This window comes from Halichoerus grypus, chromosome 2 (assembly GCF_964656455.1).
Source record: "Halichoerus grypus chromosome 2, mHalGry1.hap1.1, whole genome shotgun sequence".
Classification (NCBI taxonomy): Eukaryota; Metazoa; Chordata; class Mammalia; order Carnivora; family Phocidae; genus Halichoerus; species Halichoerus grypus.
Window position 1 is genome coordinate 81,011,418 of NC_135713.1, and position 26,426 is coordinate 81,037,843.

A 26,426-nucleotide genomic window follows, 5' to 3' on the forward strand; every position below is an offset into this window, starting at 1 on the left:
GTTCAGGGCTGAGGGAGAGCACTGTGGTCCCTAGTGTATGGGCAAAAGCTTCCAAAGAGATGAAACTTGAAGCAAACCCTACAAGAATGTTTATAATTAACTTCGCCTCCACTATTTCCTGCTTCTTACCATTAGTGGATCTTGGCAGCTGGTTTTGCCGTCTTAGAATAGAGAATACTTATGGAGAGCCTAATAATATAAACCCTGATGCATTTCTGCTTGAAAGTTCACTTCTCTGAATTCCAAAGATCCTAATAATAGAAAACTGTTAACTTCTCTTTGAGCAAGTGTAGCTGTCCTGTTCTCCTGACAGTTTTTCTTCTTCCCCATTTAGATTATAAATACATGGGAGCCTGGGACCATGTGTTTCTTATCCTTACTTTGTAATTCCCTATGGATAAGACTGGCCCGCTTCGTACATTGTAATCTAATCGCTCACTAAGAGGTCTCTGTATTTGCTGAAGGTGATGGATTAGCCTTTTGAGCGCCCCAGCCCCAGCAGTGCTGGTTGTCTTGGGCATTCCCAGCACCTGCCTTCTTCTGATCTCTGTTTCTCTTCCAACCAACTATGCTGCTGCTTTTTTTTGCTATCACCCCATTTCCGTAGCATATTAAATATACTTTTAAGGAGATGTCAAGACTTCCCTTAAGAATATGGGCTTTTATTTGTGACAGCACATAGGCATTAACAGGAGATAGGCATGTTGGCAGATGAAATCTGACCAAGTACAGAGAAAGCCTTAATTGAGAGCACCCAAGTTAATTTTAAACCCCCCCAAGTTAACATAGCTTTACTTTTTTAGTTTAGTAAATGTGTTTAGCTACTGTTTTAACTCAGTTAATATAATCTTTCCTCAAATTCAGTTGAATTCACTTTTTTCCAATTCACTAAAAATATTTTTATTCAGCTATTGTTTTTAGACAACTAATGAACCTTTTCTCTGTGGTTCTCTTTTGCAAATGGACTGGTTTCAATATGTGGGCTTTAATAATGTAATTGCTCTCTTTTATTCTTCTTTGCGATCCACCTTTCATTCTGTTTGGCAGACACTGGTTGCTTTGTAGTTTTGAAAAAAAAATACATATAAGTATACCTGGAAAGAATAGATATCAGCAAAATAATTCTTAAGTGAAATTTTGTATATTGTAAACTGTTTTTCATAGACTATCATCTTGAAACCTACTTCAAAGCAAATATGGAAGTCTTCTCATCATTAATGCTGCACATATTCATTCATTTAACATCAAACAAATATTGATTAACTTCCTACTCTGTGCCAGATAAAGTTCCAGGTGGTGAGGATCTAGCATTGAACCAGACAGACAAGAACCTTGCTCGTTGCCAGCACACGTTCTAGCCAGGGCCACAGTAGAGATGCAGACAACAGTCACATACACAGCCTGTCCAGATAGCAACTGACTTCCCAATTCTTTTTCCCTTTACCATTGCTTCAAAGCCACATCTACAACCTTGTTACCTGTAGTGTTGTGTTGAATCTAGTCTCACAGTGCTACTACCTCCATCTAGTAAGAGCTGTTTAAGGGCCTTGTTCTAGTACAGGAGAGAAAGAATGGAGAGGCTTCTGACAGGGTCAAATTTCTTGTTAAGCTGAAACTAAACATGCTGTACTTTCAGAATTGTAAAGGTGAGAATTCATTCACTCATTCAGCAAACATTTATTTTTTTAAAAGATTTTATTTATTTATTTGACAGAGAGAGACACAGCGAGAGAGGGGACACAAGCAGGGGGAGAGGGAGAGGGAGAAGCAGGCTTCCCGCCGAGCAGGGAGCCTGATACGGGGCTCGATTCCAGGGCCCTGAGATCATGACCTGAGCCGAAGGCAGACGCTTAATGACTGAGCCACCCAGGCGCCCTCAGCAAACATTTACTGAACAGTATATCAATCAGGGTTTTATTATGTTCCAAGCTTTATAGCACCTACATGCCCTTAAGTACATCATACTCTAGATGGAGGGAGAGAGACATAAAATAAATAATTGCTGATAAATGTTACAATTAAAACATATACCAAGTACAAGGAGAGCACCACAGAAGTAGGAACTAACTCTGCCTGGGGTAGGGATATGGGAGTCTGATACTGGTAAACCAGGTATTGAAGGAAGCATCTTCAATGGGGAACAGCAGGTGGGGCCCATTCTGAGACCTGTCTCCAGAGGGGGAGAAGGATGAAACACATAGGTCTCTGTTGTTTGTGGAGACTAGACCAGAAAGCTGAGGTGGGATGCAGAGCAAACAACTGGAAGGGTTGGGAGTGGGGGAGGGAACGGGACATGAATTAATCAAGAAAGCCCCAATGAGAGAGTACAATCTGGCAAAGCAAGGGGGTTGGGGGTTGAAGCTGATAGTAAACTGATGGACACTAGAAGAAATTTAGGCAGGGATGCTTAGGTTTCTTAAGGCACAGGAACTGAAGATGTGCAAAGGGAGGTTATTGGCAGTATTGTGACCACAATGATAGCAGTGAGGGGACAGTTAATGAACTGAGGGGTAGTCCCAGCAATACCTGGCGTAATAGATGTTCAATAAATATTTGTGAAGCCAGAAGGGGCTGTTCCTCCACAGATAATGTGGAGGAAAGGGATGAGATACCAGAGTTCTGAAGACCTCTTAGTAAATGCCTAGGTTCCCCTCTGGGAGAGGATCCCAGAACCCTTAGAAGTACAAAGCCCACTCCTTTAATCCTGGAGACCCAAGGGATTACCCGGAAGTCTACCAGATTTCCCCACCACTGCACACTCCTGGCCTGTTTCTCTCACCTGCACCTCCATCTCTGCCCACTGGGGGGCGGGGCTCGAGGGCAAGGCTGGTGGCTGCTCTGAAGCCTCGAGAGCCATCAGTTCCTACCAGACTCCCTGCTCGGGTGTGGTCTTACCCCATGGCCGGACACAGGCCCTCAAACTTCTCCCCACTGCCAGGCAGTGGTAGGGGCGGGCCCACAGGGCCAATGCCTGTGCGGGTTGACGCTCCGCTCTGGTTGAGTGCCCAGGCGGCTCCCCGCATGCTGATGGTCCGGCCAGGGATCGGGCCGGGGGCCAGCCCAGGCCCTGAGGGGTGGAAGGTGCCCCTGGGTCCACCGCCGTACAAATTCTACAGCGGGATGGCACCCCGCAGGCCCAGGGTCGGAGCTGGCGAGGCTGGGCCCCGTTTCCGGAGCCCCTCGGAGGGCGCCTTCCCGAGGCCCTACATCATCCTGCGGTGCACCCCGAGTTTGGCGCTGACAGAGGATGTCTCGGCCATAGAGAAAGAGATGGAGCAGCTGGCCAAGGAGCTGAGGCAAAAGAGGATGGCCCTGGGGTACTCGCAGGCCGACGTGGGGATCGCCTTGGGGGCTCTTTTTGGAAAGGTGCTTAGTCAGACAACCATCTGCCGCTTCGAGTCCCAGCAGCTCAGCCTTACCAACATGTGGAAGTTGCGACCACTGCTGAAAATGTGGCTGGAGGAAGTGGACACCAAGAACTTTCTGGGCTTATGCAAAATGGAGATGATCCTGCGGCAGGCTCGGAAGCAGAGACGGGCGAGCAGGGAGAGTCGCATCCAAAACAATCTGGAGCAACTCTTCTTGCAGTGCCCGAAGCCCACACCCCAGCAGATCAGCTGCATCGCTGGGCAGCTCCGACTGCAGAAGGAACTGGTCCGAGTTTGGTTCTATAACCGGAGCAAGATGGGTAGTCAGCCAGCCATTGATTTCTGCCCACCGGAGGAAGTGGGGGCAGCCGGGCCTCCTTTCCCAGGGGGACCGGTGTGCTTTCCCCCAGCATCGGGGCTCCATTTTGAGTCCCCCCACTACAAAGAGCCCTACTTTATACCCATGTACTCCCCTACCCCTTTCCCTGTGGCAGGGACCCCCCTCTCTGCCCCAGCCACTGCTCAGGGCCACCCCAGGCTTTCAAACTGAGGGGCCCTGCCCTTCTGGGGAGGGTTGAATGGGGAAATGGGTTCCTAAGGTTCATTTCAGGGTTGTTAACATTAAGGGCTTCATTCACTGTCTAAAGAAGTTAAGAATACCTAAGGGATGAGTTGGGAGTTGTTTAGGAAATTTGGGGGAGGGAAGTTGAAGTTTATTAACTCCATTGTTTTTACCTAGCATTGGTTTTAAGGTACATTACAATACATATATGGTTTTGGATATTTTGTTTCTCTCTCTTTTTTTAATTAATCAGAAATTAATTGTGTCTGTTATTCCTTGTGGTTATCAGTAAACATAGGGATTTTTTTCTTATAAACACGATATTGAGTGAAAAACTCAAGTCACAGAAGATGATTTCAGTATACCATTTTTTATCAAAAACCAGCAGAACTTTATGTAAATATAAACACGGGTTCTAAGATAATAGTAACCTCTGGGGAGAGGTTTGAGGTTGGGATAGGGCAGGAGTACATAAAACCTACCCAGAGCCCTTGCTAAAACACAGGAGTTTTCTTGTTCTCCTCCCTTTCTTGAAAGATGCATTTCTTTTCTAATTCACCTTCTCATTGAGAGTGCTCAGCTTCCAGTGGAGGTCTCAGTCCAGCTCTCCACCCTATGGAATCCCACTAGTTATCTCCTAACTGCCACAGTCATTGTATTTGGAACCCCTTTGTTACTGAGGTCGGCATGCTGGACAGCGCTAGCTCAGCCCCAGCTCCAGCTTACTTCTCTGGTTTTCAGCTCTGTTTGGTTTACTACCTGGGGATGTTACTTTCTTTTGAACCCAGATATGCTACTTAGAGAATATCTGCAATGGTTGAGTCAACATTCCCTGGTGGCTTGTGTGATGGTTCATCCTATATCACTTTTCCAATCACTTCTATGAAATTGGTCTTTTCTAGTTTTCTACTTCTACATTGGTAAATTTTGGTCATCATATACTAAACAGAAATCGTTTTTCTGTGTTTGTACCTCTGCTGCCATAAACCTGCATGTAATATTTATTGCTTTATAATTCCATCACTAAATATTATATCTGAGTTTATGTCTTCTATTTAATTACTATTCCTGTCAATTTTTTCTTTCTCTACTTTTTTTCCCTTAATCAGTTTTTACAAAGAATTTATCTATAGATATTTACAAAGAACAAGTCTTTTTAAAAATTTTTATCTTATTTACTGCTCTTTTTATTTTCTAATTGGTTAACTTCTAGCTTTTATTTTTAATAATTACTTTTTTCTAGTTTTCTCTGGTTTCTTCCAATGTGTATTTTTCCTTCTTGTCAGTGTTCAAAGATAAAACACTGACAGTACACATAGGTTCGTGAAAATGGAGATAAACTTCACTTACTTATAGATTCAATAGGTGACTAATCACTCACTCATGGACTGTCCCACTAAAAGTCACATAGCACCAGTCCCATTTCTTCCTTTTCCCATACAGCCCTTCTGGACAGCCTTGAAAGGGAGATGTTTCTGCAGAGGGCCAGGTGGTATTTAACGACAGGATGAACCGTTGTGGTTGTGTCAACATTTGGCTCCTAAAAGCTGTGAGGAGGCTCTGACCCAGGCTGCTTCTCGAATTCTGCAGCCCCTGTGTATTTGGAGAGATGGTAATGGGCTCTCCATCTCAGGGAATGGCTCCGAGGGTCTACCTCAGCACCTGCACAGCTGCAGCATTCACACAGCTGCCGCGCCTCGGCTTAGGCAAACACCACTGTGTGTCACTGATCAGCCCTCACATAATTTAAAATGAGATTTTTCCATCACTGCTCCCCTTGACTTGACTATGAAGAGAGAAAAGGCTGGACCACGGGGCAATTTTGACATTTAAAGAATTCCATATTTTTCAAAGATTTAAGATTCTGAGTAGAAACCTCAATAATAAAATCCTTCAAAACTGAGAAGGAGCTGTCCTTTGAGTTGGGAGAAAACCAACAGTGTGGTGTCAGTGCTGAACAGGGTCAAATATACAGAAATCAAGTAACATAAAATCAAGTGAGATCTACCACATCAGTAACAAAGGTACCCGTGGCACCGTTAGTGAGAACCAGTCTCCGTGGAGTAGTTCGTAGAGGCAGATGTCAAACAACAGTCCAGAGGCTTCCTACTTGCCAGGTTTCCCCCTAACTTCAATTAAAAACACAGATTCCAACCACTCAAGATCTTCACCATCATTCTGAAATATTCGTTAACAAATGTTTCCTTTAATCTCTTGTTTTCTTAAGACAAGGCAAGTATTCTTAACCTGATGATGCCGAACCCCTTTAGAGCACAGGCAGAATAGTGTGTTTGTACATATGTGCATCTTTAAAGATGGTGATGATAGCTTTTATCACTTTCTCAAAGGAGACATGACTCTTGGTAGATCTACAGTTTCAGAATTTTAGAAACACATTCCCTTTGGCCACCTCACTTTCAAGAGTTTCCCTTGACCCAGTACTGGCCTAACAAGTAATTTGTGGTTTTCTTTGAATCTGTATTTTCTGGATATCTCTAGCTCAGCATAGAAAAGAGGACCTGAATCACTTCTTATATAAGTCTTTCAAATTCAGAATAAATGTTGTATTAATTATTGCCTTTATTGTTCTGATACTTTTATCAATCCTTGACACTTTAATTAATTCCTATCATAAAGAACAATTTCTCTGTTCCCAGAATCTTTCCTATCTATTGTCTAAGAAGACATGAAGTGTTAGGATATGCTCCCTTATTCCAAAACATTATCTTGCTCTTGAAATAGCATCTAAATATTTTCTATAATTTCACATTTTTGATGTATACATACATACATCTTTGTTTATTATACTAAAACTGTGTCATGGGATTTATTTTTCAGTATAGCCACTTTTGTTTATAGCTTTCTTCCAGAAAACGTCTTGCTTACTAAACAGTATTAGTTTGCTTGGCAGAACCTGTTCACGATGAATTTTTTTAGAGTACAAAATTGTATTATCAGTGTAAAACAGTGTTTTGAAAGTGAAAACTGCAGTGCCATTCCAATAAAATCCTAGTGGAATATGAGAGCTATTACTTGACAAAGTGATTGTAAACTGAAAGAATAAAACTTAGGAAAGTAAGAAAATTTTGAAGAAAAGAGTTAGGGTGGCCTTGTCCTACCAACTGTTATGAAACTACAATAATTTCAACAGTATGGTGGTGCTTATGGACAAAAATAACAGAAACGAGTATTTGGCTATTCCATTTTGTGGGAATGTGAGTTGGTGCAATCTTCATGAAAGGCTATTGGGTAATTCATATGGGAAGTTTTTAAAATGTGATTTTTCTTTGGCCAATCATTCAACTTTATTGGATTTTTATAAGAAAATAATTGTGTGTGCAAAATTTAGCAGTAAGGGTGGTCATTACAGCATTTTTTTAAACAACAAAAAGTTGTTAAAACTAAATGTTCAACAAAGGGAAAGTAAATAAAAAGGAACACCATATATGGTAAAAAATTGTGTTATGGAGCTACAGTTTTGACAAAGGTCAGAATAGATTATTGAGTGAGGCAAAAGAGTTTCTTAAGCTTTATGATACTTCTTATTTTTTTAAGGAAAAAGGTATGTTACATATACAAATCTATATATAAATATGTATCATTGGTGATTTTTATAAAATTGTTTTGCTATATATATTACACAGTAAACATATTTAAGAAAAACTTCTAAAGGAAGGTGCTAGGAAATCTAGGGTTCCTAAAAATATTCATCCTTCTAGTCTTTTTATCTCTAAAATTGTAATTTTTCATTGTAAAGCAATATTTTGGAATAATAAATTTGACCTTTTCATTTTTAGTCAGATTTGTAGTTTCTTTAAAAAGAAAGGCAGTTCTCTAAACAGAGGAGTATTGGGATATATCATTTAGGGAGACACTGCTAAAAATTAGGTTTGTTTTTTTTTTAAATCAGATGCCCATTAATGTTAAAGAGCTGTAGTGTAGCTCAGTGAGTGAGGACACCTGCCATATGTCTGTTTTCCTGCACAACATGGTAACTTACAATTACAGTCAGTGTGTTTATATACCTCAGTGGTGTTAACCCATATTTAGAATATAATATAAACCCAAATCATTTTCATGTTTCTGAATGTTTACTTTTCAATTTTAAAAGCCATTTGAAAATATCGAAATCCTGGTTTTATCACAGTAGAATCCTCCCTACTTATCATATTTGAAGAAACCGAACAGATATAAATGAGATCTATAGATTTCTAGGTTTGAAGGCAGGGGCAGTTCTTGTGATTACAGCCCCAGCCAGTTGAAAGATGAACTGTCATGAAATGAATCTACCCCATTATCCAGTAAAATCCTTAAAACAAAGCATTAGCATTATCATGGTTGCACCAGTGAAGAGAAGCATTACAAGAAGCTGTTGAAGAGACCGTGTGGTTTACCTACAGGGCTGTCTTCAGAAAACAGTGCAGCACTTCGGTCTGTTGGGCTGCTGCCCTGCCACCTCACTTTCAGCTGGGAACCCTGCTGTGAATTCTGCTAAAGGCAAAATTAGCTACTTTGGCATTGAACTTGGGCTTCTTAGGCTTTCATCCCCCAGTTTCCAACAAAATGATGAAGTACAAACCAACTTCACTTAATACTCTTGACTCTTCTACTGCCTACCTGCCAAAGACCGGGGTTGGAAAAGGAAAAACGGAGGCCTTCCTGAGAATTCACTACATTTTGGATTCAATATTCACTTCTAACACTGCTCAACCTGTTAAATCACATCTTCTCCAAAAGAGTAACTGCACTGTTTAATAATTCGTCTTCTTCTTCCTCCCAGGATGTGTGGTGTAGACCTTCTTTTAGATCTTGGTGCAATGGCCAGGGCAATATATAAGATGCTTTAAGTTGATTTCTTATCTTAGAATGGATGATAATGTTCCTGGAACAGCTGTAAAACTTTGAATACTATTGACTGCGTAGTGGGCAAATCTTAATATATACCTTTTTATTGAAAGACAGTTTGTTTCAGTATACCATTTATTAGTTGGCTAGGGTTGCCATAACAAGAACTCCACCTTGGGGAGCTTAAAGAACAGAAATTTATTTTTTTCATCATTCTGGAGGCCAGAAGGCTGGATCAAGATGTGGGCAAAGTTGGTTCCTTCTGAGGGCTCTGAGGGAAGGATGTGTATCAGGCTTTATAGATGGCTGCCTTCTCCCTGTGTCTTCTCATTATCTCCCTTGTGTACATATCTGTGTCCAGATTTCCTCTTCTTATAAAGACACCAATCACTGGATTATGGGCCTACCCTAATAACCTCATTTTAACTTAATTATATCACTGTAAATATCTCCAAATAAGGTCACAGTCTAGGGTACTGCAGATTAGGACTTCAATGTATGAATTTTTGTGGGGAAACAATTCAGCTCGTAGCACCAGCCCAATTAAAATTTCATCTGGATTTAATTATTCATTAACATATTCATTCAGCAAATATTAATCGAATACCCTTTATAACATGTAGTGTCCTAGATGCTAAGATGTAGTAGTGACCAAAAACAGGCCCATCCTGACCTTCAAGGAGCTTAAAGTATGGTTAGGCATCTACATTAAGCAAATAAACATATGATTATAACTTGTAATAAATACTATGGGATATCAGGTGGGGGGCTGTCTTAATTTAGATTGATGTTTATAGTCCTTTTATAATACGCAAGTATTGCCTCTGCTAACATCAGTGTTAACAAATATTCCATACCAGAGGGACCTACCTGCAGAGGAAGTGTGGTCCTATAGCCAAGGCATAGATTGGGACACAGGCATTCCTGGGTTAAAATCCCAGCTCAGTAACCTACGGTCTGTGTTACTCTGAATGAGTTACTTCTTTCAGCCCCAGAGTCTCATCTGTAGAATATGTCTAGCAATCCACAGGGTGAGAGAGTTGATAAAAGCATAAAGTTAGGTAATATAGAAAGAAACCCCTAGGACTTCCCTTTTATACAGTAGACACTCAATAATTTGTCTCTCCAGGGGCACCTGGGTGGCTCAGTCGGTTAAGCATCTGACTCTTGATTTCGGCTAGGGTCATGATCTCAGGGTTGTGGGATTGAGCCCCACGCCAGGCTCCAGCTCCAGCTCCAGCTGGGCATGGAGCCTGCTTAAGATTCTCTCTCTCCCTCTGCCCGTCCCCTTCTCTCTCCCTCTCTAAGAAATAATAATAATTTTTCTTTCCATTGTGTTTCCACTGTGTGTTGTCTGTGCTTTATTTATATCTCATAAATCATTCCTTTGCATACCTAGGAACTTTCACATAGTAGGTACTCAATGATTAATAGCCAAAACTGAATAAGAAAACAAAAAGTAGAGACAATAGTCTCAGTTGCCAGAAACCTTACTATCTGATACTGGGAAATGACTTTTGAAATTTGTTACAATTGGAAAACAGTTATAAAGTCCATTTCCTCGGCTGTCAAATAACAACTAGGTAAAGCAACAGATGATAGGGTTTTGACTCGAAAGATGTAGATGAAGACTTTTTGAAAACCCAGTGTTGAATAATTGAAAGGAATGGTCTCTGAAGTTGTCTCTAGCCTGTAGTAATTGTATGACTGTCCATGAATAAGAACAAAACAGTCACCACAGATTGAATATGGGGGCTATAAGGAGACAAAGTGTAGGAATGGACAGAGTAGTATTTGTTTGCGAGGGCTGCGGTAGCGAAGTACCGCAGATTGGGTGGCTAAAGGAACAGAAATGTATTGTCTCACAGTTCTGGAGACTCAAAGTCCACGATCCAGGGGTGGGCAGGGTTGGTTCTTTCTGAGGGCTGTGAAGGAGAATCTGTTTCAGACCATTTTTATAAGGACAGCAGTCACATTGGATTAGGGCCCGCCCTAATAATGTCATTTAATTACTTCTGTGAAGGCCCTATCTCCAAATAAGGTCACATTTTGGGATACTGGGGGTCAAGATTTCAAAATATAAATTTCGGCAGGACATATTTCAACCCATAACACCACCACTCCTGATACAGAGAAAATACAAGTGTGGATTGTGGGGGAGGTATAGGAAGGCAAAGAGACTTGTTTATTTTTTCCTACAAAGGAGTTTAATAAGAGGTAGTGTGATGGAAAGAAAAGAGCAGTAGCCATAGAATCAAGCAGTCCCAGATCTGCATCCTGTCTCCAGGCCATTCACTTAGGTAGTATCACCACTCCAGGGGTCCCCCTCAGGAACGTTTCAGGAAAAATAACATTTCTCCCATCCCAACCAGTAACTTTATGGCCTGAAAAATTACAGTAGCTACTTACTTTTATCTATTTTAGGAGTAGAATAATTGGACTCTCATCAGTGAGTTTGAGAGGTATTATCTTAGGAAGAAAATTTTGGGTATTTTTTGCTTCCAGTGCTGGTTGGATTTAAAAAAAAGGAAGAGAGGGAGGGAGGGAGGAAAGGAGGAAGAAAATTTTGGATATTTTGATAAAGATATGATTCTTACTTTCTCAAAAAAAAAAAAATGATACGTGAACCTATTGAGAAAGCCCTGTCACTTTCCACTAAGCATTGTCCGCCACTAATTTCATCAAGCTAATGTAATAGGACAGTCAAGTGACTTGCCTTTAATTTGTTATGATTGTGTTATATTTATGAAAAGCAGAGCTAAAACAGCTGATAGCAAGTATTTCGACACTGATTGTTTTCATAAATAGTTTTAAGACTATTGCTAAATCTAAGTAGACACCGAGTAAGTTTTCTCAGTACATGAAGTGTAAATCATTCTTTCTGTAGTAATAAGTCATTAAGTACATGCAAATACTATAGATTATTATCTCATTTCACACGTATTTTTATGGCACTTGTCTGATTGTAAATATGTATTACCTTTGAGATTTAAACTAAAGAGAAGAAGTGAGAAGAGACTTATCGTACAGGGATTTATTGTGTTCTTTTCTCTCCTGAAAAGGCAATCACACCAACACTATAGGTAGGAAAGAATATTTTGCTGTTTCTGTGTCACATCATTAAAGTAGTTAATCTAAAGCCATAAATTTTTTGTCTTCTGGGCCAAGAAATTTTAAGTAAAATACTAACAAAAATGTTATGCTTTTAAATGAGAAGTGAAAGAATCTTTATCCTTTTTATTTGAGTTTCCAGAAATGGCACACTCCATAAAAAATTGTATCATTTTTATTTTTAAACTGAGTTTCTTGCATTAGTCAGTAAACAATTTATTTGGTGAACATTCTCTGTGCACATATATACACCATGTGAACATTTAGGAAACAGAAGGTACTTGAATTTGTGAGATTTAAATATTTTCTCACAGTTGATCCAGTGATACTGCAGTTGAAATAAAACCACATATAAATGAAATACCACTTTCTACTAAAAAGCAAGTATAGATTTTCTATCATTGTTTTAATGAAAACAATAATGATTCCATGTATTCAATGGACTATCTTATAAATCTTGAGCATGTTTATCTCCATGTACATTCTAAGACTCACCCGTAAAACTCCACCTGTCCTAATCACAAATATGCATATACATTTAATTACATTATCTGACCACATATTTTTATAGTCTTGCAAATATTATTATTTTGAAAGTGTAGATAAAGCAATGATTTCATTTCTCACTGTTCTAAAAACATGTGCATATATGTATGATATTCATATAAATACATTATATAAAATATGAGCTATGTAGATCAAAGGTAACACACCAGAACACGACAAGTAAAAGGATTACAACCAGGGTAGCAGCTTTTGGCCACCTCACCGACATCTTTGCTGTGGCCCACAAATCCACTCCTGTACTTCCTCAATGACTGAGTATCTACTAAGCATGTGTTCAGGGGCAAGCACTGAAGATTCAGAATTAGAACAAGGAACACATAGTCTAGATAGAGGAGAGAAGTGAGAAAACCAAGGATCATCTCACGAGGTGGCCAGTGTTAAAGGAATGGGCAAAAGAACAGCACAGAGAAAGGAGCACATAACTCAGTGAGGGATATCTGGGAACGTTACTAAAAGCTGGGACAGCTTGAACTGAGACTTGAAGGATAAGTAAGAGCTGTTAAGTGGAGAAGACCAAAGTCAGGAATGAAAGAAAAAGTGAAAAGAGTTTGTTTTGACTAAAAATCTAGGCTGTGATTAGTTACTACAATTGAGAGTTAAATGCAGTGGTTAAAATCCTGGCAGCCATAGCAAATAAGTTACATAGTTCTCAGTAAATGAAGCTGATTACATAAATCTTCCAGAATGTATTAGGAGAAACACTTTATTTTATTTTTATTCCAGTATAGTTCACATACGATGTTATATTAGTTTCAGGTGTACAATATAGTGATTCACCAATTCTATATGTTACTCAGTGCTCATCAGGATAAGTGTACTCTTAATCTCCTCCACCTACTTCACCCATCCCCCCACTCACCTCCCCTCCGGTGACCATCAGTTTGTTCTCAATAGTTAAGAATCTGTTTTGGGGGGGGCACCTGGGTGGCTCAGTCAGTTAAGCGTCTGCCTTCGGCTCACGTCACGATCCCAGCGTCCTGGGATCGCGCCCCGCATCCGGCTCCCTGCTCAGCGGGAAGCCTGCTTCTCCCTCTCCCTCTGTCTGCCACTCCCCCCGCTTGTGCTCTCTGTCAAATAAATAAATAAAATAAAATAAAATAAAAAAAAGAATCTGTTTTTTGGTTTGTCTCTTTCCTTTGTTCATTTGTTTTGTTTCTTAAATTACACATATGAGTGAAATCATACCGTATTTTTCTTTCTCTGACTGGCTTATTTAGCTTAGCATTATACTGTCTAGTGCCATCCATGTTTTTGCAAATGTTAAGATTTCATTCTTTTTCATAGCTGAATAATATTCCATTGGATATATCTACCACTTCTCTCTCTCTCTCTCTTTTTTGGTTTCAAGTTTTTATTTAAATTCTAGTTAATTAACATACAGTGTAATATTAGTTATAGGAATAGAATTTAGTGATTCATCACTTACATATAACACCCAGTGCTCATCACAATAAGCGCCCTCCTTAATACCCATCACCCATTTAGCCCACCCCCCACACCCCACCTCCCCCCAGCTACCTTCAGTTTGTTCTCTGCAATTAAGAGTCTGTTTTATGCTTTGCCTCTCTATTTTTTCTTTCCCCTATGTTCATCTGTTTTGTTTCTTAAATTCCACATATGAGTGAAATCGTACAGTATTTGTCTTTCTTTTTTTTTTTAAGATTTTATTTATTTGCGAGAGAGAGAATGAGAGACAGAGAGCATGAGAGGGGGGAGGGTCAGAGGGAGAAGCAGACTCCCTGCTGAGCAGGGAGCCTGATGTGGGACTCGATCCCGGGACTCCAGGATCATGACCTGAGCCGAAGGCAGTCGCTTAACCAACTGAGCCACCCAGGCGCCCCAGTATTTGTCTTTCTCTGACTTATTTTGCATAGCATAATACACTCTAGTTCCATCCACGTTGTTGCAAATGAGAAGATTTCATTCTTTTTGATGGCTGAGTAACATTCCATTGTGTGTGTGTGTGTGTGTGTGTGTGTGTGTGTGTGTGTATACACTACCTCTTCTTTATCCATTTATCAGTTGATGGACATTTGAACTTTTTCCGTAATTTGGCTATTGTTGATAATGCTATGAACATTGGGGTGCATGTGCCCCTTCAAATCTGTATTTTTTTTATCTTTGGGTAAATACCTAGTAATGCAATTGCTGGATTGTAGGGTGGTTCTATTTTCAACTTTTTGAGGAACCTTCCTACTATTTTCCACAGTGGCTGCACTAGTTTGCATTCCCACCAACAGTGCAAGAGGGTTCCCCTTTCTCCACATCCTCGCCAACATCTGTTGTTTCCTGTACTGTTAAATGTAGTCGTTCTGACAAATGTGAGGTGGTATCTCATTGTAGTTTTGGTTTGTATTTCCCTGATGATGAGTGATGTTGAGCATCTTTTCGTGTGTCTGTTAGCTATCGGTATGTCTTCTTTGGGAAAATGTCTATCCCGTCATCTGTGAATAGTGTAAGTTTGACTTCTTCCTTGCTGATTTGGATGCCTTTTATTTCTTTTTGTTGTCTGATTGCTGAGGCGAGGACTTCCAGTTCTATGTTAAAAAACAGTGGTGAGAGTGGACATCCATGTCTTATTCCTGACCACAGAGGAAAAACTGTCAGTTTTTCCCCCATTGAGGATATTAGCTGTGGGTCTTTCATATGTGGCCTTTATGATGTTGAGGTGTGTTCCCTCTACCCCTACTTTGTTGAGGGTTTTTATCAAGAATAAATACTGTACTTTCTCAGATGCTTTTCCTGCATCTGTTGAGAGGGCCGTATGATTCTTATCTTTCTTTTATTAATGTGGTTCATGACAATTTATTTGCAAATATTGAACCACCTTTGCAGCCCAGGAATAAATCCTACCTGATCATGGTGAATGATTCTTTTAATGTACTGTTGGATTTGACTTGCTGGTATTTTGTTGAGAATTTTTACATCCATGTTCATTGGAGACAGTGGCCTGTATGTAATTCTCTTTTTTAGTGGGGTCTGTCTGGTTTTGGAATCAAGGTAATGCTGGCCCTGTAGAATGAGTTTGGAAGTTTTCCTTCCATTTCTTTTTTTGGGAACAGTTTGTGAAGAACAGGTATTAACTCTTCTTTAAATGTATGGTAGAATTCCCCTGGGAAGCCATCTGGCCCTGGACTTTTGTTTGTTGGGAGATTTTTGATTCCTGATTCAATTTCTTTGCTGGTTATGGGTCTGTTCAAATTTTATTTTTCTTCCTGTTTCAGTTTTGGTAGTTTATATGTTTTTAGCAATTTATGCAATAAAATACACTTAGCAGTTTTTAGCAATTTATGCAATTGCACAATTTGTTGGCATGTAACTTTTCATAATATTCCCTTATAGTTGTTTGTATTTCTGTGGTGTTGGTTGTGATCTCTCCTCTCTCAGTCATGATTTTATTTATTTGTGTCCTTTCTCTTTTCTTTTTGATAAGTCTGGCTAGGGTTTTATCAATTTTATTAATTCTTTTAAAGAATCAGCTCCTATTTTCATTGATCTGTTCTATTATTTTGTTTCTATTTCATTTATTTCTGCTCTATTCTTTAGTATTTCCCTTCATCTGCTGGCTTTAGGCTTCATTTGTTCTTTTTCTAGCTCCTTTAGATGTAAGGTTAGGTTTTGTATTTGAGATTTTTCTTGCTTCTTGTAGTAGGCCTGTTTTGCTATATACTTCCTCCTAGACTTTTTTGCTGCATCCCAAAGGTTTTGGACCATCACGTTTTCATTCTCATTTCTTTCCATGTATTTTTTTCTCCTTTAATTTCCTGGTTGACCCATTCATTATTTAGTAGAATATTCTTTAAACCTCCATGTATTTGTGGTCTTTCCAAATTTTTTCTTGTGGTCGATTTCAAGTTTCATAGTGTGTGGTTAGAAAACATGCATGTATACCATTTCTTCTCTCTCGAGGCAAACTCGAGCTGCTTCCATAATTTGGCTATTGTAAATAATGCTGCAGTAAACATAGGAATGCATATATCTTTTTGAATTAGTGTTTTCATATTCTTTGGGTAAATACCCAGTAGTGGAATTATTAGCTCATATGGTAATTCTGCTTTTAGTTTTTTGAGGAACTTCCATATTGTCTTCCACAGTGGCTGCGCCAGTTTGCATTCCCATCAACAGTGCACGAGGGTTCTTTTTTCTCCACATCCTCACCACCCTTGTTTCTTGTGTTTTTGAGTTTAGTCTTTCTGACAGGTATAAAGTGATATATCATTGTGGTTTTGATTTGCATTTCCCTGATGATGAGTGATAATGAGCATCTTTTCATGTGTCCGTTCGCCATCCATATGTCTTTTTTGGAGAAATGTCTGTTCATTTCTTCTGCCCATTTTTAAATTGGATTATTTTGGTGGGTATTGAGTTTTATAAGTTCTTTACAGATTTTGGATACTAACCCTTTATCGAACATGTCATTTGCAAATACCTTCTCCTATTCAGTAGGTTGTCTTTTAGTTTTGTTTATTGTTTCCTTTGCCTGCAGAAACTTTTTATTTTGATGATGTCCCAATAGTTTATTTTTGCTTTTGCTTCCCTTGCCTCAGACATATCTAGAAAGATGTTGCTATGGCTGATGTCAGAAAAATTACTGCCTGTGTTCTCTTCTAGGATTTTTACGGTTTCAAGTCTCACATTTAGGTCCTTAATCCATTTTGAGTTAATTTTTGTGTATGGTAAAAGTGGTCCAGTTTCATTCTTTTGCATGTATCTGTCTAGTTTTCCCAACACTATTTCTTGAAGAGACTTGTTCCCATTGCATGTTCTTGCCTTCTCTGTTGAAGATTAATTAACCATTTGTTTCTGGGATTTTATACTGCTCTTTCGATCTATGTGTCTCTTTTTGCACTAGTACCATACTATTTTGATTTCTACAGTTTTGTGGTGTGACCCAGATTCTGGATTTGTGATACCGCTAGTGTTATTTTTCTTTTTCAGGATTTCTTTGGCTATTTGGGTCTTTGTGGTTCCATATAAATTTTGCATTTGTTCTAGTTCTGTGAAAAATGCTGTTGGTGTTTTGATAAGGATTGCATTAAATTTGTAGATCACTTTGGGTACATTGGACATTTTAATAATATTTGTTCTTCCAATCCATAAGCATGGAGTATCTTTCCCAGGATAAATATTTTCTTAACATTAAATTTAAAGATTTGTATATCATTCTTAAGGGGACAGTGAACAACACCATAGATAATTTCTTTAATTATAGTATTTTTGTTAATGCTGTTGTTAGTTAAGACAAAAAATTATTCTTCGTATAGCTGGTTTTTTGTTTTGTTTTGTTTTTTAGTTTTATCTCAAAGTATTTTATTATGTTACATTACATTACAATGTTACAAAACATTACATCATTAGTTTTTGATGTAGTGTTCCATGATTCATTGTTTGCATATAACACCCATTGCTCCATTCAGCACGTGCCCTCTTTAATACCCATCACCAGGCTAACCTATCCTCCCACCCCCCTCCCCTCTAAAACCCTCAGTTTGTTTTTCAGAGTCCATCGCCTCTCATGGTTCGTCTCTTCCTCCAATTCCCCCCCCTTCATTCTTCCCCTCCTTCTATCTTCTTCTTCTTTTTTTTTTTTAACATATAATGTATTATTTGCTTCAGAGGCACAGGTCTGTGATTCAACAGTCTTACACAATTCACAGCACTTACCATAGCCCATACCCTCCCCAATGTCTATCACACAGCCACCCCAACCCTCCCCCCAACCACCACTCCAGCAACCCTCGGTTTGTTTCCTGAGATTAAGAATTCCTCATATCAGTGAGATCATATGATACATGTCTTTCTCTGATTGACTTATTTCACTCAGCATAATACCCTCTAGTTCCATCCACATCATTGCAAATGGCAAGATTTCATGTTTTTTTGTTTGATGGCTGCATAATTGTATATTATATATATATATATATATATATATATATATATACACAATATGTATTGTGTGTGTGTATATATATATATATATATATATACCACATCTTCTTTATCCATTCATTTGTTGATGGACATCTTGGCTCTTTCCATAGTTTAGCTATTGTGGACATTGCTGCTATAAACATCGGGGTGCACGTACCCCTTCGGATCACTACATTTGTATCTTTGGGATAAATGCCCAGTAGTGCAATTGCTGGGTTGTAGGGTATGGCTGGTTTTTATAATGACTAATGACAAATAGCCTAAGTCTTAATGCTGCTATCTGAGCTTCTGAAGGCCTTTCTTCTGGGAACTAAAATAATTTAGTACTAACATAAAGCTTACTGATGGTTTGCCTTGGCACTACAGATCAGCAAATCTACAGAAAGTAATAGTCAGCAGATCCATTGGTCTATTGTTCAGTTGGAGTCAGTTGCCTCCATCAGGCTTTTGATAAAAAGCTGTTTCCTTTAAGTTTATTACAATATCATAAACACTGGAAAGATTTTGGCTATTGAAAAAAAAAATCAGGCACCAAAGACTATGTGTTAAGTAGTAGTCTAGTTTCCTTTGTTTGCAAAAATACATTTGATTAGGAACCCCCGTTGACTGTCATGGAACACTCTTATACTCTCTCTGCCATGGTACTGAAGATCGATATGTACCTAAGTTTGCATACCAGACAATTTACTTAAGATAAATAATTAATCCAACTGTGCTTTATTCTCATATGAAATAAAAATGATTGATGTACTCCCATGCAGAGTCATTCTTAGAACTTCCCCAAAAAATCCTCATAAAAATCATTGAAAAGTACTTAGCAAGGCATAAAGAACAATGCAATGCTTCATAATGGTCTTTTTTGTAAAAAACAAAAACAAATATACCTATCAATCTTTAATTATTATTTAAATCTAATATTGCTTCCATCCATGAATATTGAAATGTTTTCACTCGTATAGTAATTCTTACAAAGCTACCTAAAATGAGTCCTTGGTATCAATGTAGAATTTGAAGACTAGGTTTTTTTGCCCAAATCATGCAAACTCACCAGTTTCAGAGCCATCAATAAACACATGTGTCTTGATATCCATGCTTTGTCTTTAAATACCAAGTGACACTTTTTAGCGTAAGTTATTTCAGCAGACAAATTTTGTTTTGAAGACAGGCCAGAAATCTATTAGGATGCAGCATTGATAGATCTTTTTCTTATGAATATATATTATCTATGAAAATCCCCAAAGTGTGTATGATGAAATAGTCATTAGGTGAATAATTTTGAGAGGTCTGCTTAAGGTAGCAGACTCATGTTTGGTACATTCCATTGAGCTGTTGTCTTTTCAGACCCTTACTACCAACAGAGAATAGCCAGAGGTAGCTAGCCCAGTAACTTAAGGTTTCTAAAAGTTAGCTATGTGGGAGTTTAATAAGGATATTTAGAAAGTGGAAGATAAGTAATCATTCCGAGAACACAGATATTTTTATTGGAGCTGTTTATAATTCTACTCGAGGTGGAATGTAGCTCACACAAATCATAATGCCAGATGACAGTTATTTTCTAGTCTGTTTTTAAAATGGTTTACATGTTGAAGTGTAAGCAGTATGAAAATTCATTCTGGAAAAGCATTTATTGTCCAGTTCTACGGCCTTCTAACCCAAGAAAAATAGCTGCACCTAGCTCTCAGTTGTTTATGAGTGGATTGTTTATTCGGGGAATTATCTACAGTAAAGCCATCTTCGGCTAGCTTTCCTTTGCTTCCCAGTACATTTCTGTGCCACTTTTTCCCAGTACAAAACTCATGTGTTTTCAGCAAATGCAAACTACTTTTAATTGCGCCTAGAAAAACATAATCAGGGGAATTAACTCCCTCTCCTCTCCCACTACCCTCCTCTCTTCATTATTTTAAAATATTAGAAAATGGAATATGAATTATTTTGGATTACTTACCCTTTTTAGAGACTCTTCTTGCTCTTAAACACATATTAACATTTTTTAAATGCCACTTAAAATTTACCATATATTTATTTCACAGATTCAAACATGTACACACAAATTCAAATATGCACATGTGAATATCAGTCTCACATTTTATAGAAGTTGGAAAAAAAAGGAAAATACAATCTACCCTCTTAAATTACTGTGTTAGTAGAGACTTTCTTCACTGTAAGTTACATAAGTCCAATTCAAACTGCTTACAAACAAAAGTAGTTTATTTATTCATGTAAATGGAAAAACCCAGGGGTAGATCTACTTCTGGTACTACTAGATATTGGGGCTTAAACTCTGCCATCAAGACTCTCTCCATCTTCTTCTCTACTTTTCTTTGCCTTTTGGCCTCATTCTTTCCTTCTTGAAACAGGGCTTTCTTCACCCAGTACAGGGAGGGTAGATAAAAGCACATGCAACATCTTCTATTCAGCATTATCCCAGAGAAAAAGCTCTAGCATCCAAATAAGAATGTTAGTGAAAACTTATTGGCCCTGCTTGGGTGCTATGATGATCTGTGAACTAGTCACTGAAGCTGAAGAGACTGAATAATAGGACTGGCTATGACTGGTGAGCCTGGGCTAGCCATGTCTTGAAAGGATTGGAGCTGAGCATGACATTGTAATTTTTGGTCCCACAAGGACTGTGTGAATTGAAGAGGAGAGCTTCCCCAAAGAAGGGTTTTGGATATGTCCATCATAGTTGTCCTTGTGTCAGTTTCTCTAGTTTCTTGGAAAATGTAATGTACATGCCACAGTCAGATGTTTATGTCATCTGATGCAGAGAAAAGAGAAAATGTAGGATAACTGAATCTTCCCATGAAGATCCTACATTTTAAACACTTGAACTGATCCATCAGCAAATTGTTTTCCCATTTGTGATTTTGAAATAGACCTAAATGTTCAATGCCCTGGGTCCTTTTGCCGCATTTACCAATTACTGCATGAAGCCTGTGGCCTGCTATGTGAAGGGCCTACTTGCAGGAGTATTCATTCCAGCTAGTACCTTCAAATCCTGGGTGGTCCCCACTCGTTTACCCACCTATAGCCTAAGATAGCATAGCAGTATCTATACCACAGGTTTTTTTGGGTTTTTTTTAAGATTTTATTTATTTATTTGAGAGAGAGAGAGAGCGTGCCAGTTGGGTGAGGGGCAGAGAGGGAAGGAGAGGAAGAGGGAAAGAATCCCAAGCAGACTCTGCAGTGAGCACAGAGCCCTACAAGGGGCTCAATCTCACCACCCTGAGATCATGACCTGAGCTGAAACCAAGAGTTACACTTAACCAACTGAGCCACCCAGGCGCCCCACCATAGAACAGTTTTAACATTTGCACATTAACAGACTTAGTCTACTAGTTCTTCATATTAATCCTACTTTAGCCATTGCTATAATCAAATTAATCTTTTCAAGGGAGAACTTCTGATATTTTGGGGTTATTTTCCCCAGTATTTAATTTCTTTCTTGGTTATACTTGATATGGTATCTATCTTTTAACACATAATAAAAGACTATAATACTCTGTTTTATAGAAATTGGTTGAGATTAGCAGGGTCCTACATACTTATGGCAAAATTGTTTCTTAACTCTCACAGAAATATAGTATGCCTTATTTTTAAAATTAAAGTAAAAAATAAAAATTGAGGACCTATTTTGTTATTCATAAATTATTTTTATATCCAATTGAAAAAAACATGAGTTCTTAGAATCTCTTTGCTTTTATTCTTTTCCCCAGTTCTGGTTTTCTATTTCTTATTTCACTAATTATTTTATTGTATGTCAGCTTCTTGTCATCTGACTTAAAATCCTTGGTGGAAAAAAGTAAGAATATTAGCTAATCAATAAGTTACCCAAGCAAACCGAAATTACCAATATATCAGTTGCTCTTTCTCCACTTCTGTCCTCAGAGAAGATAGAAAATATAGGGTCAACGTCCTCTCAATGCTTTATAAAAAAAATTTATATAATATTACATAGTGACTAGATTTCAAAATCAGATTGCTCTCACACACAAACATATTCATTAAGTATATTGATAGACAAGTCAGTTTATTATAAAATATTGTATTCCACTGATTACAAGACTCAGTTTTAACTACCTAAAGTACAAATATATCTTGCAGTCAGTATAGTAAGAAAGCATTGGGTTATGGCTTAATTGGCAATGTTTTTTTCTTTCAAAGTGGTACGTGGAATAATGGCAAATCTTAAAATCAATGGTGTTTTGAATTTGATGACACATAGTACTCTAATTATCTTTCTTCATTTTCCCAAAGAGTTTCATTTACATGAAAATTCTGTTGACCAACATCTTTTAAGAAGTCTAGGTTTGGCTTAAAGATTCCCTTTTGTAAAACTACGTTTATTTTTGTAATGTTAATAGTCACTTCCTAATGTGTCCGTTTTGTAAATCAAAATTGTGTTACCGTATTTCTTAACTCAGAGCACACTTAGATTAACAATACCATTCAGCCATCATTTTCACAGTTCTTTTTGTATGTACAAAAACCACTGGTGCACTTAGATATTAGCAATTTACTTTTAGCATAATTTTATTTTAGCATAATATTGAGAACCTGCAACTCATATATGTGAAACTATTTACATTAATCTTGATAATTCAGTTATGACTCTCTTGCCTTAAATCTCTTTGGTATGTTTCTGTTCTGATTTAGTGCCTGGTTTAAAGATTAATGTTACAGGGTAATCTACTGCAGCTTCACAGATGGTATTTGAATCTTTGTAAATGGGCTTTGGAATCTATGCACAATTCCATATAATGTTAGGTTAACATCAATGTGAGTGTTGAACTTAAAACGGTTCTAAAAGATCATGATAGAAATTTCATTATTCCTTTTTTAAAAACCATAAATTTTGAGGGGATTTCATGGGCTAAGTATTTTTACTTCACTAACATGGTTAAGATAGAACCAGCTCCTTCTATTTGAAATCACCAGCCCCTATATGTTGAAAATAAACATAAAAAATAAATTACCTTGTTTTAAACTATCCTAAAGTTCTAGTCACAGGAGAAGTTACTGTTCTTATTTTTACAGCTTCCTATATGAAATGCTTTATAGAATCCACAAACACACATTGCTTTTAGTGTCTTTCCTTTGATGTCTATAAAAGACCCATTCAAAACTGGAGGTAAGTGCTCCTAATGTGCACAACAGAATTTGGCTGAAGTTATTTCAAGCTATTAGAGATAACCTTTCTCTATATGTCTTTTGAGGGAAAAATTGGTACCAACAATACCAGTTAAGCTGTAATTAGTGTAACTAACAACTAATATGAAAGAGCAGACTAGAGGTCATTCTGAAGAATGTAAAGATATTAGCAGGTTAAGGTTGTAGGGCATCCTGTCCTCCGGCTTAATCTGTTGCCCTAGCTGGTGAGATTGGTCGCCGTCATCAGTGCCCTCTGACCCTGAGGTGTTGCTCTCTCATAATTTATTGGTCACATGCCAAGTTCCTCTTTCCTGTCTAGTGAGATGACTTTGGGAATGGCAAATTCATTTTAAAGTTCTTGTTACAAATGTCTGCAGATTTTCAACCTTTTAACTTAGATAGATGTTTACAGATTAATTTGCTTTAATGTTCTTGTCCTCCCAGCCTTAGACTATATGAAATTGTCATTTTGCTGCCTTACAGAATATGATTTGTTGAGATCATTTAACATGTATTATGAGAGGAACGCTTAAAATCTAACTATTAAATCAGATGTTGTGTAACTGCCTCTAATACATACTGAATATTCTACTTTTTATGGGCCTCTTCTTCAAATTTAATTGCCCACCAGTGGCTTTTGTTTATGTTTACAGTCAACTCAAATGCACTTAAAGAATAAGAATTTAACAGAGGAATGACCTTTTGTTTTCATGAGGTGTAGTTAACCCCTCTCTTGTAGTATCTGGCTTTGGATTCTTTCTCATCTCATTACATGATACCAACACATAAACAGGAGGAATGCCATAGAGCTTTAATCATTCTTTTCCTTTTCCCATTAAAGTCATGCCTGTAAGATTTCTGTTGTTTCTACAGTTTTTTCTACTTAGGAAAACTAGAAAGCTTTGTGGGGTTTTTCTGTTTGTTGTTGTTGTTGTTTTTTAAGCAGTAGGCAGCTCAAGGCAGTAAGCACTGTGAAGAGTGAAAAGGAATTATTTTTCCTTTCAACTTTTTGTCACTATCTTGGTCTGAGATTATCATTACTATCACTTTTAATTACAGATTTTATTAAACTATAGATTATTTATTATCCATGAAGTAAGCTAGGGGAGTTTCCAATAACTAAAGTACTACGGTGGGAGGCATTAAACCACATGACCCCAAAGAAAAGAAAAGAACATTTAAAATTCAAGTTATCCCAGATCACATGGATATCTAAATACTTAAAGAATGTACTGTATGTTGGCTAATAACATAATACATTTAAAAAAAAAAAGAATGTGCAGACTTAAAAATCATAGTTCTAATTTAAGTACCTCAAGAAATAATTAGGATATATTTTTCCCTTGAGTCCTCCATCTTAGTGTTTTATATGCATACTCCTAGTGGCTCACAGATAAATTGTTTTTTTTTTATTTTAGTAGCTTACTTGTTCGTTCCAATATATATTAGAAAAGGTATGAATAACACATGAAACCCATTTAATGACTGCCTAGGACTAGGCAAACAGAAAAAGTGAGTTGATGTAAAGAAAATACCAGATATTTTCATAGTAACAGTACTTTGTATATATGGCAAAATGCATAAAAGTATTATACAAATGAATGAAATGAGGTAAACAATGTTCTGTCTCAACATGAAATTCTCATAATTTTTCTTCTAGTCAAAAACTCACAAGATACTTGTATCCCTCTATTTCTACATGCTATCTGTTGGTTGTCATTTATTTAATTTATGTATATGTATGTGTGTACTTGGTAGTTTCATCTTTTGTTTCTAAAACAAACCAGCTTCTCTGGACTTCAGTCTCAGACTAGATGACGTCTGAGGTTCCTGCCAGGCAGGATTATCAGTGGTCAGATAAGTTCCTTGTGGTTGGGAATCACATATGTGTAACTCCATCTAAGTAGTAGTTAGCATAGTGACAATCCCAAATCATCATTAATATGTGTGTTCTTATGGACTGAGTCACATGTTCTAATCACAAATTTAAGAATGTTTTTGCTTGGAACACCTGGGTGGCTCAGTGGGTTAAGCATCGACCTTCGGCTCAGGTCATGATCCCAGGGTCCTGGAATGAGTCCTGCATCCGGCTCCTTGCTCAGCAGGGAGTCTGCTTCTCCCTCTGCCACTCCCCCTGCTTGTGCTCTCTCTCTCTCTCTGTCTCCCTGACAAATAAATAAATAAAATCTTAAAAAAAAAAAAAACAATGTTTTTGCTTATCCCTGTGGTTGCCCCAAACTAACAATTTTTTCCCAAACTGACGATTTTAAGTATCATATCAATAATTTAAAACTGTTTAGAAATAAAGAACAGACTGATGCTACTTGAAGTTCACACAGACACCAATCTTTTTTCATGCTAGGATTTCCTGAGCAATGACACCGAGGACAGTGTTGGAAAGTCTTATTTTTTTCCTCTTCCATACTATCTTACGATTAACTATGAGAGGAGGACATCAAAGCTGAACTGACTTCAAAGCCTGTAACACTTACAGTTCCCAGCTAGTACTGTACCCAGCCGCTTCACCCGAGTAGCAGTTCATCTTACAGAGAGCTGCCACGCGAGGTTCCACCCCCTGCTTCCCGCCCTCCCCTTTTCCAAACCTATCAAACTAAAAACTGCTCTTTAAACCAATCTCAAAGTGAAACCAGTCCAGGGGGTTGGCATATTAGCTTAATTTCAAGATTTTCCCATTGCAAAATAGACCGTATTTATCGTTCATTCATTCATTCATTCATTCATTCAACTTTTCCCAAAATTATGCCTTTTACCACAGGGTCTTAGGCTCTGTTCACACTATGTTCTTCACTATATTTATTTTAAAAGTTTAATATCCACATGTAGGTAAGATTGTGTATACACCTTCCACTTTAGTTAGGCATAACAAAATG

At 37.9% G+C, this 26,426-nt stretch overlaps 2 protein-coding genes across 9 annotated transcripts in view; both read left to right on the forward strand.

The window, feature by feature from the left end:
• ARB2A (ARB2 cotranscriptional regulator A) overlaps positions 1 to 26,426 on the forward strand; it is a 405,509-nt gene that overhangs the window by 283,136 nt on the left and 95,947 nt on the right. The window lies entirely within an intron of this gene.
• On the forward strand, positions 1,830 to 4,149 carry POU5F2 (POU domain class 5, transcription factor 2). Its single transcript, XM_036094069.2, has one exon. The coding sequence runs from the start codon at positions 2,899 to 2,901 to the stop codon at positions 3,916 to 3,918; it is 1,020 nt and encodes a 339-aa protein (XP_035949962.1). The 5' UTR covers positions 1,830 to 2,898; the 3' UTR covers positions 3,919 to 4,149.